Source organism: Monomorium pharaonis, chromosome 8, assembly GCF_013373865.1.
Source record: "Monomorium pharaonis isolate MP-MQ-018 chromosome 8, ASM1337386v2, whole genome shotgun sequence".
Lineage (NCBI taxonomy): Eukaryota > Metazoa > Arthropoda > Insecta > Hymenoptera > Formicidae > Monomorium > Monomorium pharaonis.
In genome coordinates this window covers 5,000,725-5,015,207 of record NC_050474.1, presented here as the reverse complement: position 1 = coordinate 5,015,207, position 14,483 = coordinate 5,000,725, and the positions used below count along the sequence as shown (strand labels likewise).

The window sequence follows — 14,483 nt, the reverse complement described above, 5'->3', positions numbered from 1 at the left end:
TCTTTGTGTATCCACCGAGACCCCACAGGAGAATGGTAGTCGAGTCCGGGAGAAATGGGCACGAGTTGGCTCCCTTGAACAACCATCGCCAACCTGTCCACAACGTGACGATCGTGGCGACCGGAAGTCAACATGTTGCCGCCCCCCAGGAGACTAAGGAGGAGAACAGGGCGGCATGGAGCGGAAAAATGCAATTCTTCCTCAGTATTATCGGGTACAGCGTCGGTCTGGGCAATATATGGAGGTTTCCTTATCTGTGCCAACAGAACGGAGGTGGTGAGTGTAAAAGAAAATCGATAACTGGAATAATTGCGACGCGCGGATACGAGCGCGCTACCGTGCAAATCGCGTCAATTAAAGAGCTGATTTTTATTCGCAAATGCGCGGAGCAAATGACATTATTTTAACGTATATACGTCCACTCGAGTGTTGTTATTGGTAAATCGTGTGTTTTTATTTTTACGACCTTCGTGCAGCAGGCGACACCTCGAGGTGTTCTTGAACCATGTGCGTGTCAACGGATAGCTAGGTAAACTCCAGTTTTCCCACGTGCATGAGCACAACTAATAATATCTATATGTGTTACACGGAGATATACGTGTCTATTATACAGTAACTACGTTGATGCAGTCCCGAGATAGCAACGCGTTTTTTTACGCACATACACTGTAAAACAGAGTCACGGTGTCTATACCGCTTGCAAGATTATATTTGCTCAATGCCAAAGAAGTTGACAAAAAATTAAATAGTGCTGATAAAAGGGTATTTCGTAAAATTAAATATTATGAATTTTATGAGGCTGTTGAATTTTTCTTCGTATTGTTAATAAGACGGAGCTCTCTGAAAATTTGATAGCGCTCGGGTTAAGAGAGAATAGATTTTCTTTTCCATCGCTCATCTTCCAGTGACTCGGCTTTTGGATGCGCGTGAAGAACGTTTTCGAAAAAGAATTTGAACAGTCGTCAGGTTTCCGGAAAATGTAAAACGACACTATCATTCGAATTATCACACCGAGTTGCCCGATACGCGACAAGGTGTTGACGTGCGCGTGCATATCATAAAATTGCATGCGGCATTGGAAATAGTTTTTGCAATTTACGGCCGCGTCGTCAGTCTCTATGGCGTCGGATGTAAAGCGAAAAAGAGCAAGGACAAGGCTGCTCGATATGAGGGCAGCGGAGCCAGTATAATCGCATGGCTATACTAGTCAACGACTATTTTCAGGTATCCCGCAGTTCCACGTCGGGGTTAAATATAACTGCCGCGAAATATTTCGCATGCTCCCGCCTTTAAAGACGCGCATTTTCCTATCGATCAATTTCAGCGGCTGTTATAAGCACCGCGGATATTAACAAAACTTTCGTGATATATCGTAGTTAATCTCAATTAAAGATATTTTTCTTTCTTCCCGTTTCTTCAGAGTCCCGTCTGATATAAGCTATGAAACATTTCCTGGCATCTCGACAAACTGAAAAATTAACATTAATGTATCAGATGACACTCGGCGGCATATTGCAATTTGTGATTATGAATGGTTCAGTTACGTACGATTCATTCAATTTTTATTAACTCTTCAAACTCCATTCGAATCTACTTGACCCATTTCTATTTCTAAAATACACGACATCTCTGGCGTTGACGTTAATACTTTTGGATTTCAAAATTCTATTATTTTTATAAATGAATATTAAGTCAAGTTATTTTTTGTTTGTAATAAATTGTGACTCTGGTTTAATTAGTCGTTCCTAATTATTCCTCGTTTAATCGAAAAGTGTCAACGCATTTGCTTTAGCGTAGCTAGCGTATTATCTTTTTATTAAGTGCCCTTTTTGCGTGAAAAAGTAACAGGTGCATATAATGAAAGTAATACTTGCACAAGAGTCTATAGACTCTTTCACGCTACATAAGTAGAAGTAATCAATCCTCCCAGAAGAAACACGAGGGTCGCATTTGCAATCACGTTGTTTACATATAATTTCAAAAAAAGTATGCTAAAGTAATATTTATAGCCTGCATAATTCGCATTATCAATATTACAACGTATGCGACGTACGTTAAAAATGTCGCAACAGAATGAAATAAAAGAATATAGAATCAATACGGGGGCGCGAAGGAGAGACATATTATGTTATTCATCTGGATAAAGTTAGTTCAAGGTTACACCTGATTTAATTCAACATAACGTGAAAGGTCGACCAACTGCAAATACCAGGCATACGTATGTGGTGCTTCGTTTGGTTGTCGCGTGAAATGTAGGCGCGTAATGCATCACGTAATATTGCAATTTCTCGACGCAATTTTACGAAGGTTTCTCGGATGGAAAATAGCTGTCCGTATGCCCGTGAAATTTCGCTCCTCTAGTTCAAATTATTTTAAGCTTGCCATTTCGGCGGGAGAGAAGAGGAGGGGAGGGAGGGGAGGAGGTAACCCTTCTTATCAATCACGAACGGACAAACCGAGCTATTTAACATACGTCTATTTTCGCGGAGGTAGGTCACGAGAGGCGCGCGCGCGGGTGGGCCCTCGCGTGATTATGATACCGGAGTTTATATGCACGCCGAAATCATATCGGTTACCATCCAACAACCGCGCGGATCAAGTTTCCAATTACCAGATTATCGTGCCGCTCTAACTTCTACCTCAGCGCAGTAATACCGCCGCCTGAAAGTACCAGGCACCCTCACTTACGATCGCAATCCGGAATTAAATGGCACCGTAACTTGGTCAGATTCAATTCCGGGCGCGGGTACACGTGAGATCGAAGAGGTTCCGATTCGAGGTAGATCAATTTAAAAGGCGTAGATTTGAGAAAGGAGACTCTACTTTGTAAAGCAGAAGCTTTTGGATTTATTGTTTTACCAGTAAGTAGTAAATAGAATTTTTTAAGGTCTATTAAATTTTAAAACGATAACAGACGTTAATTAAATTGTCACACCGACTGTTACTCGCGCAAGAAATGGTGCTTAATTGCAGGTCACTGTTGGGCAAAGGAATGGAATTACGCGTGATTTTCAGTCGCATGTGATTACGCACACCTTTAGGCTAAACGAGTCAAAGGCTCGGCTTTCAATGGAAATTTCCTCGTTGCGCCGCGTCCGGGTTCGCGTCCGCCTCGCCGAACGCCCATTGATCGATCCATACCACTGTGTAACAGAAAGCACGCGACGACTTAACATCTGCCGCGCTGTGGTTCGCGGATCTAACGTAATAGCGGCTTTAGACACAGAAAACCTAGGTTACGGGCCATTTAGGTGTTAAACGACGCATCAATTACCACAACGTTGCATTATCACAAAGTTCACGAGAATGCAATCGCCATCGAAATCGAATACGATGTCCCTCCGCGTTTCAATTCCTTCGGCTACTTAGCAAAAAAATTTTCAGCCTCCATCTCTATTAATAATAAATCAAATATTAACATCGAAATTTGAGACAATTGTAGTATAATTTCAATGGATTTAAAAGCATTGTTATCATTCTTCTGCTACTTCGTACGATTTCGTCGTTCATGTGCGTAGAAAAATGCGTATCTTAACGTTTTTTAACCCACACAATCTTAGTTCTAATTTGTATATGAATACCAAAAAAATCGTTCAAGTAGTGGAGTGGCTGAACGGGTTAGGACTTAGGTTACTCGATCAATACGAGGCGTTCCAGCTCTCGCTACGACCGCGAAACTAGACATCTAAAGGCAAAGGGAGAAAAGACCTTGTTAGGGTCCGGAGGCGCAAAAAAGCGGTTGAAACGACATACAAATATAAAATAGTGAAGTGGAAAATTACTCGGATGAAACATCGGTTTTAATTCCAATGGGCACACTAAGAGACATGCGGTTGAAAAATTGTGATTAAAAAGTTACAGAGTATATTTACATAATTAAATTACTTTTTCCGAAAAAAATTTCGATATATCTAACGATATAACACCAAAGTTAGAAACTAAGAAAGATATTTTTATATATTTTAGGTGCCTTCCTTATTCCTTTTTTCGTGATGCTCATCCTGGAGGGTGTACCCCTTTTCCTGATCGAGCTGGGTGCCGGGCAACGTATGCGGCAGGGCGCCCTGGGCGTTTGGAACACAATACACCCTTGGCTAGGCGGTATAGGGATCGCGTCGTGTATAGTGACGTTTTTCGTTTGTCTTTACTACAACGTAATTATTACCTGGTGCGTCTACTACCTCATCAACTCGCTTGAGGTAAGCAGATCGATAAGGTTCGTAGCTACAGTTTGTAGCCCCGATTGACGCCACGGTAATCTGTGTCGAGACGATTTAAGTGTCCCTCCCTCTTCGCTATTCCACAGTTCAGAACTTAAGTGGGTAATGAAAGACGTTGCTTTACGATGTGATACAAAGTATTTAAAATCTGCAAGTATTTCCAATAAAAATTATATTTCTTTTAGAGTTACCAGAGACTCAATTAGAAGAAAAATTAAGAAATTTTGCAAGAATTAAAAAGTTTTAATATTTAATATATTTACTTTAAATGATTGCAATAATCAAGAAGTAAAGAATATTCACTCAAATATAATTATTAATGGCGTCTCTGTAAAGAAAATATATCAATATTTTCCATGAATGTACAAATTATTAATAATATCTTTATCTTTTCTTTCATGTTTCAATTAGGCTGTCACGATCAAATTTGGTGTAAGTATCGCAGCATTTTTGTAGATACTGAACAATATTGCGTTATATTGCTGTAGTTACAGACATTATTGTACATAAATTGCACGAGAGATCTGTAATATGTAAATCTCCGTCACAATGCCGGTCTTTCAATTGAACGCTCAAAATGCCGCTCCAGCTTTTACAACGCAATAACAGTATGCCCGTTAAAGCATATATCGATAATATATTTGCATATTCTGACGCAATTTAGGAATCACTGCCGTGGGCAAAATGCCCGGAATTGGATGGAAAGCCGGTCGAGGAATGTGTCAGGAGTTCGGAGACCGCATATTTTTGGTATAGGACTACTTTGGATGCGGCACCGTCCATTGAGGATGGACAAGGTCTCAAATGGTGGATCGTACTTTGTCTCTTGTTCAGCTGGATCATTGTGTTTTTCATCGTCATGAAGGGAATACAGTCGTCCGGTAAAGTAAGTTCGAGACAAATCAAAATCAATATCCTTCAATTAACATGAAAATTACTCCGATCCGAAGAGACAAATCATTTTTCTGTGACAAATCATGCTTTCTCCCAGGTGGTATACTTTACATCCATGTTTCCGTATCTCGTGCTGACCATCTTCTTCATTCGCGGGATAACGTTGCGAGGTGCGAGCGCCGGGCTGGCGCATATGTACACGCCAAAGGTGACGATCGATTCCGATTGAGGTTGACTTTACGAGAAGAGTGCGTTAGTGAGATAGCGAAATGCCATGCATTAGATCTGACATTTACTCTATTCTCTTTGTTTAAGGTCGAGAAATTGGCTGAGCCCATGGTCTGGCTTGACGCAGCGACCCAGGTCTTCTATAGCTTCGGGCTGGCGTTCGGCTCCCTGATCGCGTTCGGCAGCTACAACACTCCTGACAACAACTGCGTGAGGGACGTGATCCTGGTGAGCGTGTGCAACGCGTTTACTGCCATTTACGCGAGCGTTGTCATTTTCGCCATTTTGGGGTTCAAGGCAATGTCAAACGTGGACAAGTGCGTCGTCAGGTAATGCGACCGCAAGCGCGGCCATCGTTTCCTAAGTTCGCCATCGCGAAGAGGGTAGTGAGAAAAAGTTGTCCACGGCTGCGGAGATGTGTCTTTAAACGGCCATGATTGCTGTTGCCACTTGTCCGAGAAGATATGCGTGTCGTCGCTTTTAACAGTTGTACATACTATTGATGTATAATAACGCAAAAGTTAATTAAATTAAATTGTAAAAAGATGTTACATTAATAATATGCAACAGTTTATGTACCAATAATACTACTAAAATTAATGCTGCAAAATCAAAATTACATTATTAATGTACTTACATCACAATTTAATTTAATTAGATTGCAAGAGTGTCGGACATGTCGATGGTTGAGCATTTAGAAACGGGAGGGATCGAGTCATAATGGGACGGGACGGGATATACTTATCGTTGATGAAGAACGGAGGGAGAGAACACAAAAGATATATGGTAAATCGTTTTTATTTTAGTGCGAGGGACACCTTGATGCAAAATGGGCTGTTGACTAATTCGACCCCGTTCAATCTCGAGGACTATGAACTTTTTATGGACAATTTCAACTCCTCGGCGTGGAACTTCACAATAGAACCATGCAGCCTCAGCAAGGAATTGGACAACGTGAGCAATAATAATTTCCACGAATTCGTTGGGCGTGTCGCAATCGATTAAGCGACAATCACTTTTTCACACAGGCCGCCGAGGGTACCGGACTAGCTTTCATCATATTCACGCAAGCGATCGTGGAACTACCGGGAGCGCCGTTTTGGTCTTGCATTTTCTTCATGATGCTCCTAGCTCTCGGCTTGGGTTCGCAAATCGGACTACTCGAGGGTATGCTGTGCGTAATCTTCGACATAGATCTTTTCAAGAGAATAAAGAAGCAATACATGACAGGTGAGTGAGATCTACCGACGATATATCGAGCGAAAAATAATTGATAAAAAAAAATATCCGTTTTAATTGCATTACGACTTGCACAGGAGTCCTCTGCGTCGTTTGCTTTTTCGTGGGACTTCTCTTTTGTACTGGCGCTGGGGAGTATTGGCTGAAGATGTTCGACAGTTTCGCCGGCACCATCGGCCTCGTTATAGTCGCCCTGTTGGAAATGATCGCCGTGATTTTCGTGTATGGCCACGAAAAGTGAGTTGACCTTTCCGTGATCGTGACATTCATCTCAAATGAGACTGATTAACGGATTAATCGCACGAATACTGTGCAGATTCACGAAGGACATCGAAGAGATGACTGGACATAAACCTGGACTTTATTGGCAAATCACGTGGCGATTTATCGCTCCCGCGATAATGGGTTGCATCCTTGTGTTCAGCATCGGTTCCATGTTCATTAAGAAACCGCAATATTCGGCGTGGAATGCGGAATTGGTAAGATTACACACACACACACACACACACACACACACACACACATATATATATAATATAAAGTATATATTACAAAATATTTAATCTTATGGTTACAATAATACTTCCGTTTTGTTTCTAGGGTAAGGCTATACCCACGGATTATCCTGGCTGGGTGTTGGGCATCGCTGTCGTCATTATTTTGGCGGGTATAGCTCCGATTCCAATCGTTTTCCTCTTACGTCGGTTCCAATTGGTGAAACTCGACGTGGATATACATCAAGGCAGTATTCGACGTATCGATACCACCGTTTCTACTAAAGAGATGATGGGTGACGTTGACGTAAGTACAACTTGTCACTGGGACGTGGATATGTTATTTATGTAGAAATGAGTTGAAAGTTGTAAAAGGAAGTTATACGCGAAGAAAAGTATACGTCCGCGAAAATAGCGCTTGTAGCTTGTGATCGTTCGTGATGGAATGTGTGTAAAGTTCGCGACGGATAAAATCCACTTTGACTGGACGGATTTCAAAGATGAACAAACGCACGTTGTCTCTTCCTCGTTGAACTAATTATTTCGGACGAGATTAGCGCTATTCTTTCCCTTACAATAATTGTTTTGAGTAGCGTTGTACATCCCCTTCGAGATAGTTCCAAGTCCAGGCGGAGTAGCTTAATTAGCGCACCACGGGTTAACGAGTGTCATGCCATTGATCAGCGGTGTGGCCTTGCGCGATTAAAACAGACTTGCAAATCGCGGCGTTGCTTATGCTCAATTCCTCCTAGTCGTTGCGTAAGCTGTTCTTCATGGTGAGCCAATTAAGCGTGCGTGCGTGACACACTTTAGGTAACTCACAATTGAACGTACGATCTGCAGTTGTAGGTAAGCATCCATTCTGTCTGTGGTAACGTCGATTACTCAATATCCCCGTAGCTACGTCACACGTGAGTTCGCAGTATCAACTTTTGGGAATGCAGCCTCTGAATGTTACTCCTAGTGCATTCATCGAACACGATGTACATCGTAAACATCGTGATTCTAATTTCTGTCTTCTGACTTCTCTCTCTCTCTCTCTCTCTCTCTCTTTCTCTTTTTGATAAATCATTATTATTCATCGATTTATTTCGATAAATCATTATTAGAATCGTGATTAATTGCACGATTTAATAACGGAAGAGTACTATATCGAGATTTCTAAAGAAATCTTTAATATGCTCTACGAGATAAAATGTGTCATCATCATCAGCACTGATAGATTGCATGATTAGATCTTTCAAGTCCTCGCAAAGCAATAAAAAAATATCAGCAATCAAAGAAGAGAGACGATAATATTGTAAATCTTTTCAAGAATTATTTTCCACAAAAAAGATATTTTTTATTTAAATTACGTATGTACATTGATAAATTTACATCCTCTCTCTCAAATATTATATATTATATATTTAATATAGCTTTATATCATATCTCGAGTTAAATTAATAAAATTTATAAACAGCCCGTATTATAAAAATCAATTTTCCAAATAAGACAGTGAAATAATTGTGATTTTTTTTATATTAAACTGTTATCATAAAAAATTACAAGATATAAATCTTACGCATTATTAATACAGTGAATCAGCATGCTTGTGCTAAGTATGCGTCCCGAAATTTGGCCTGATTAGCATGTCAAACATGACAATTCACAATTCCCATTCAAGATTCACGTTGTGCTTCACCAAAAATGAGGCTTCATCAGAAATGCTCGAGTATGTATAGGACTGTACGATTGATCGGTTGAGAATTGGAAGTGGTCTGTCAACTATCGAATTGAGTATTCACATAGAACGTTCTAAGTCCTTGTCCAGCTGGCCATGCGGAAATAAGAAAGCAAACAGCTCAGAAGTAGAAGCTATTTATGACTCCTCGACCCCGAGTTAGAAAAGTTTATAACTTGTGGAGGAATCAGAAACTCATAAATAGCTTCTGCTTAGAAGTACGCGCTATTTGTTTTTTCGATTCGTACGCGGTGATGAATGTAAACGGAAGTTGAACAGAAGTTTATGCGAATCTCGGATCACTTGTGATACTGAACCTTTCGATATTTTAAATATTACAACTCCTCTTTTTACATGCGGTTTTCAGAGTTGGAAAGATAATTCTCTTTACTAGTCTGTAAATTGCGATTAAAAAGAGTTATCTTATTCCAATTATTTTATTTCAAAAGTCCAGAGATCTTGGCCTCTAAATCTCTTAGCTAATTCTCACCGCGCTTTAACAAATATTTAACGCGTTGTGAATTTTTTAATTTTCAGCTTGACGAATATCATGATCGGCTCGAGGACTTCCCGGAAGAAGATGAGGACATTAACAGCGACGATGATACGAATGCCGCACCGACTATGAGTAGAATGGCTAACAAAGCAATGAAGGGTAGGGCCTTCAAAATGGAAGTAATGAACTTTTAAAAACGCATAATCAGCGAATAACCTCTTCCGTTTGTAAGTGGTACGGTAACATCAGACATCAAATTATACATATATAAAGACCCAAAACTTTGCTAAATTATCACCAGAATTTGTGAGATAAATTTATTCTCTCTATTATTACAAAAAAAAGGATACACATGAAATATATATAACTAAAATAGTTATTTTGTCTTAGGGGTCACATGTAAATCTAATTTTCTGTGAAAATTAGATTTTAACAAAGAATAATATATGTAGATATAAATATAACTATATATATTTATGTTTATAATTATTTATAACTCATAAAATATATATTATGTATTATATATTAACTTTTTCCATCTTTAATTTGAAGACTTTATTTATCCAAATTCTGGACAAGATTTAAATTTTAAGTCTTTAATTGTAAAGATTTTAAAAATTTAGTCTTTATATATCTATAATTATTGATATTTCTCAGGACGCTGTGCGTCTTTAAAATCGAATATATCGAGCAAGCAAATGAACAGCAAATGAATAGCGAACGCATAAGAAGAAATTTATTTAAAACTCTTTTAATGCGTCCCAATTATGAATGAGGCATCGAATATGAATTGAATATCAACAACATATGTTTACATTTGACACAATTTCAAAGTTTAACGAGGGAAGTCCGCGTTTCACTCGTTGTTCATTTGCACAAACGATAGAATGCGACGATCGTTCTTCTCGTACATATATACGTAAATCTTTGCGTTAAATGGATATAGGATAAACCGTGAATTCGCTGTAAATCGAGCTCAAATGTCGGACTGCGACACCACTGAAAGCAATATGCAATACGGAGATACATTTTAGAGGTGTAGCGCAAAAGAGCGACCAATTGCGTAACGACGGTTTAGTGTTCAAACTTCACCGTCGCGTGTCACACTTCCAGGAAAATCGTCAACCAACAGGTGAATTATGGTAGAACGTGTATAGCGGACAAAAAATAGCGGAGAGAATAGAATGTTCTGGCTTTTTTAGTATCGCGCGATATGGAGACGATCGGACGTGGGATCCTGGATTTCGTCCGTGTCAATTCGATTTTAATTAAATGCGATTTTTTTAAATAGATCAGTAGTTTAATCTACGAAGGATAAAAGGGAGACGGTCGGTGAGACTAGACAATAAAATTCAACGTAGTCGAATGATTAGTTCGACGTAGTCGATTTGTTTACTGCTTTTCACACGGTCCCGGTGTAATGTACTTTCGATTCCTCCGAGGTTCTACCTTACGCATATCACGACCACAGTCCAGAACTGATCGATCTCGCTTCCAAAAGTATTCCAAAAAATATTTCAGATACTAAACGAATTATTTGCATTAATTTCTAAGTTGTAGACTTCTAAATGTTTTTTTATTTATTTATCTCAATATATGTCTGTTTAGTAACGCACTTTTTAATCTGAAAATTACTTTCTTTGTTTAAAAATATTTATTAATCTTTATTGACATTATATTACATTTACATGTAATATAATATAATGTGTGTAAGCTTGGAAAAGGAACATTTTCTGTCTTATACATATGTATAATAAAATATTATTGAAAAAAAATATATGTACATATGGATATCCATATTTATATTATGTACATATTTTTACATATTTGATTAAAAAATAATTTTTTTAGTATCTCATATAAAAAATGGAAAAAGAAAATATGATCGATTAAATCCGCGTTACCTAATGCGTTCGGCGCTCAGTTCGGCAAACGATTACGCGAAACACGCGTAACACATTTATAATTGAAAATTGATTAAATTACATTACGCCAAGAAAAAATTATCTCTAGTTCCAAAGATATCATAAAATGACGTATTTCTTTATTTTTATTCAAATACACGGTCATTATCGCTAGCTGCGGGATATCATTAATTTAACCGTTATCAGAAGCGACGCCTTACATTTTTTTTATCGCTAATTTCCCCAGAAAAAAACATACCTGGAATAATTCGTGCGGTGCCATTATGACGTTTCGATAAGATTATATTACCGATGCAGGGCATGCTGGTAGATTAAACTTTGGCATCGTGGTTGCATAAGATGTCCCGCGTAAATGCGCGCGGGAGTCTTCCGCTATTGCAAGATTGACAGATTTTTTTCTTTCGGGAAGAGTAGCCTCTCGCGCGGGGCGCTCAGCATCATCGTTTGGCTGGTCCAGCTATTTTGGGTACGGAAATATTATACGGTTATACCGATTTTCCGCGCTAGGACGGATGATCAAGGCGGCGGTCGGTATGCCAAGCCCTATCCCCTAAGTCCTCGCTCCTGTGAAACAATGTGATGACATATTGCTGTTAAGAAATGTTGATCGAATAAACGTAATGTCATTAATAATTAAAAAAAAAAAGAAAATTATATGACCCGGAAATACGCACGCGTATTTCCCTCATTCGTGTCAAGAGACACGATCGGAAAAGCACCACGATTGATCATCCTTTGTCTTATTTATACTGTACATAATTTAAACTGCGATCGATTAATCGCAGAATGAATCAGCGGGAACGGGTGCGCAGTGTCGAGGACTAATTCCAAGAGAAGGTCAAATTAGTGATCGGCACTGTGCAAAGCGCGACGCGTCACAGCTTGCGCCGAGATTGCAAGGGAAACGATGCGCGGAATGTAAAATAAGAGCGATCGGGAGGATAATTATATTAATGACATTACGAATTCGATGTATCGAATGCGTAACGCGTGTGTGCCATTGTAAATAGTAACTCGTGTGGCTTTACGCCACCGATCGCATCTAAATTGATACCTCGTGAATTGATACCTATTTTTTGAATCGCTTAGAATATATAGTGACGACACACATCCGTTATCGGTTTACTTTCTTCCCTATTTTCTATGTGAAAGTATATTGTCCTTCTCTTCGTGTTAGGAGGGACGTGTAAATTTAGAAATTATGTCAAGAGCTAATACAAATAAACCGTTGCGTAATCTATTCTTTTTTTTTCTACAAATATGTACAATAAGCGATAGTTATTTATCGTTTCGGAAACGATGAGATAACGTTGGCTGAATGTAAAACACGTGACGCAACAAAAGCGAGTTATTCTTAAATGTCATTATTTGAAATTTATTGTTTAAACTTTAAGATCATACCGTCCGAGGTCGTCCTACATCATCCAAGGTGTAAAAAAGGTCGCATCGTTTTTATATTATTAATTTAATTTTAATCGTAGCTTTAAACAACGCGCGCTATATGTAATAACGTATTTATTATTTTAATAATTGCGTTAAAATTTTCTTTTTTAAAAATTTAATCCATTATTTTTTATTTTATTATGATTAGAGATACGAGGTAATTGATAAATAAAACGACACGTGTGATTAATTACTATTTGGATTTATCTAAACCGTAATTAATAATTATGGAAAATGTGACTAATATGAAACGTGAATATTGCAAGAAAATGAGCAAATGCAGAAGAGATGTTACTACTCCTCATTATAAAGAAAAATATTAATTCACTTTTAATTTGATTGAACTATGATTAATAATTTTTGTTCGTCACGCAGAAGATTTTTTTCTACTGCTTCGGAAAGTCGAAGAACTTTTTTACTTTATTTTTAAAAAGTAAAAAGAATTTCATAACTAGTAATTGCTTTAAATTAAAATAACCAATGTAGCGTACATTGATCATTAATAGAGAGTACATAAAGTACAGTTACATTTCAACGTGTATCCTGTAACTAGTGTAACTTGAACTTTACATTTTAGCTCTTGTTTATACGCAGAATGAACAAAGAATTAAAATTTATCTTGATATAATAATTTTGTAATTCCTATGTTGTCATGTTCTCAAATATCTCAGAAAACTAATGAAAATAATTCAATTCAACATCACATTCGAGACCATCATTTAAAAAAGATCTAAAAAGTAAGAAATCTGTATGTGTATGACTAAGTGAGCGAATGAGAGAATGAGAGAGAGAGAGAGAGAGAGAGAAAAGAGAGATTCTTCATCATTAATTGTGTCAACTTCTTCCATGTCACTCGTTAAGAATTAAGGAGTATCTGCAATTGTTATGCGACATTCCTTTTTTTCGAATCAAACTCTCCGCGCATATTTGTAAACTATAAACAAAATAATCTTCAACGATTCAACATTTCAAGAATTTTAATACAACGCTTCTTGGCCTATCTTCTTATCGGGCAAAAAATTCAATGGCACCGTTAAACATACACAGAACACATGCTTGTCCTGTCGTTTCAGTATTCGAACTTAAACTGTTTGTGTCCGACGCGCTCGGTAATTCCTCGAAGTGATATATGTACATATAGTTATAAATGACATAATTAATGTTGGATAGTTCTGTCTAGAGACCTTACAATAAGAGTCTGGCCGTGACATCCAATTTTCACTAATTTGCCTACTTCCGAGAGAGAAAGAGAGAAATAAGAAAAAGATAGAAGAGAAAGAGAATGACGAAGAAACTGGTGATGGTATATTTCTCTCGCAGGATCTTGCCGACATGGCCGGAGTCTGATTATAGGGTCTCTAGTTCTGTCTTAGGCCGCTGAAGTTCAGTTAACGTGCACACTCCTCGGAAAAAAAAAACGGATTCTCTCTATCCTGCGAAATTTCCGTAAGTTACGCGTAATTATTAAGAGAACGCGCGAGTATTATACGTTTCGTTTGTTAGGTTTATACGTAATGATAATTACTTTAGTGCGACGAGATCGATTTCGATAGTAAACGAGTACTTCCGATTGTTTAATTTAATTGCTCGACACACTATGTGCGTTTTACTTTTTTTTTTCTTTTTGATAGCGCGGATGCTCAAACTGTAATTTGTTGCTCGAACTTGAGCATTGTCGACTAAATACTTTTAGTGACTGATACTTTAGGCGTTTACTAGGACACAGTGTACACAAGATTTAAAGCGTTTAAATAAAAGCTTATTTATTGCCGAAGATGCGTTGTCTATCCAGTATTTTTAGTCTTCCTCTGATGTAAAGAT

General features: G+C 38.1%; 1 protein-coding gene across 2 annotated transcripts; it reads left to right on the top strand.

The window, feature by feature from the left end:
* The first annotated feature begins 32 nt into the window (after nt 1-32).
* LOC105829423 (sodium- and chloride-dependent transporter XTRP3) lies at nt 33-14,432 on the top strand. Of its 2 annotated transcripts, XR_003625694.2 has the most exons (13): nt 33-276; nt 3,967-4,199; nt 4,632-4,652; nt 4,885-5,106; nt 5,212-5,322; nt 5,430-5,671; nt 6,149-6,296; nt 6,371-6,572; nt 6,659-6,818; nt 6,898-7,060; nt 7,182-7,382; nt 7,919-7,986; nt 9,336-9,472. XR_003625694.2 is itself a non-coding variant. In XM_012668258.3 (12 exons), exons 1-12 carry the CDS (start codon nt 33-35, stop codon nt 9,486-9,488), a joined length of 2,100 nt encoding a protein of 699 aa, XP_012523712.1. In that variant the 3' UTR covers nt 9,489-14,432. The 2 variants fall into 2 exon arrangements, 1 of the variants encoding a protein (XP_012523712.1); XM_012668258.3 differs by lacking the exon at nt 7,919-7,986 and having other exon boundaries at nt 9,336-14,432.
* Nucleotides 14,433-14,483: the final 51 nt, after the last annotated feature.

Coding starts and splice junctions, on each gene's coding strand:
- LOC105829423 (XM_012668258.3), top strand. CDS start 33: ATGGTAGTCGAGTCCGGGAGAAATGGGCACGAGTTGGCTCCCTTGAAC. Junction 5,107..5,211: donor GAATACAGTCGTCCGGTAAA/GTAAGTTCGAGA, acceptor GCTTTCTCCCAG/GTGGTATACTTTACATCCAT. Junction 5,672..6,148: donor GTGGACAAGTGCGTCGTCAG/GTAATGCGACCG, acceptor TTTTTATTTTAG/TGCGAGGGACACCTTGATGC.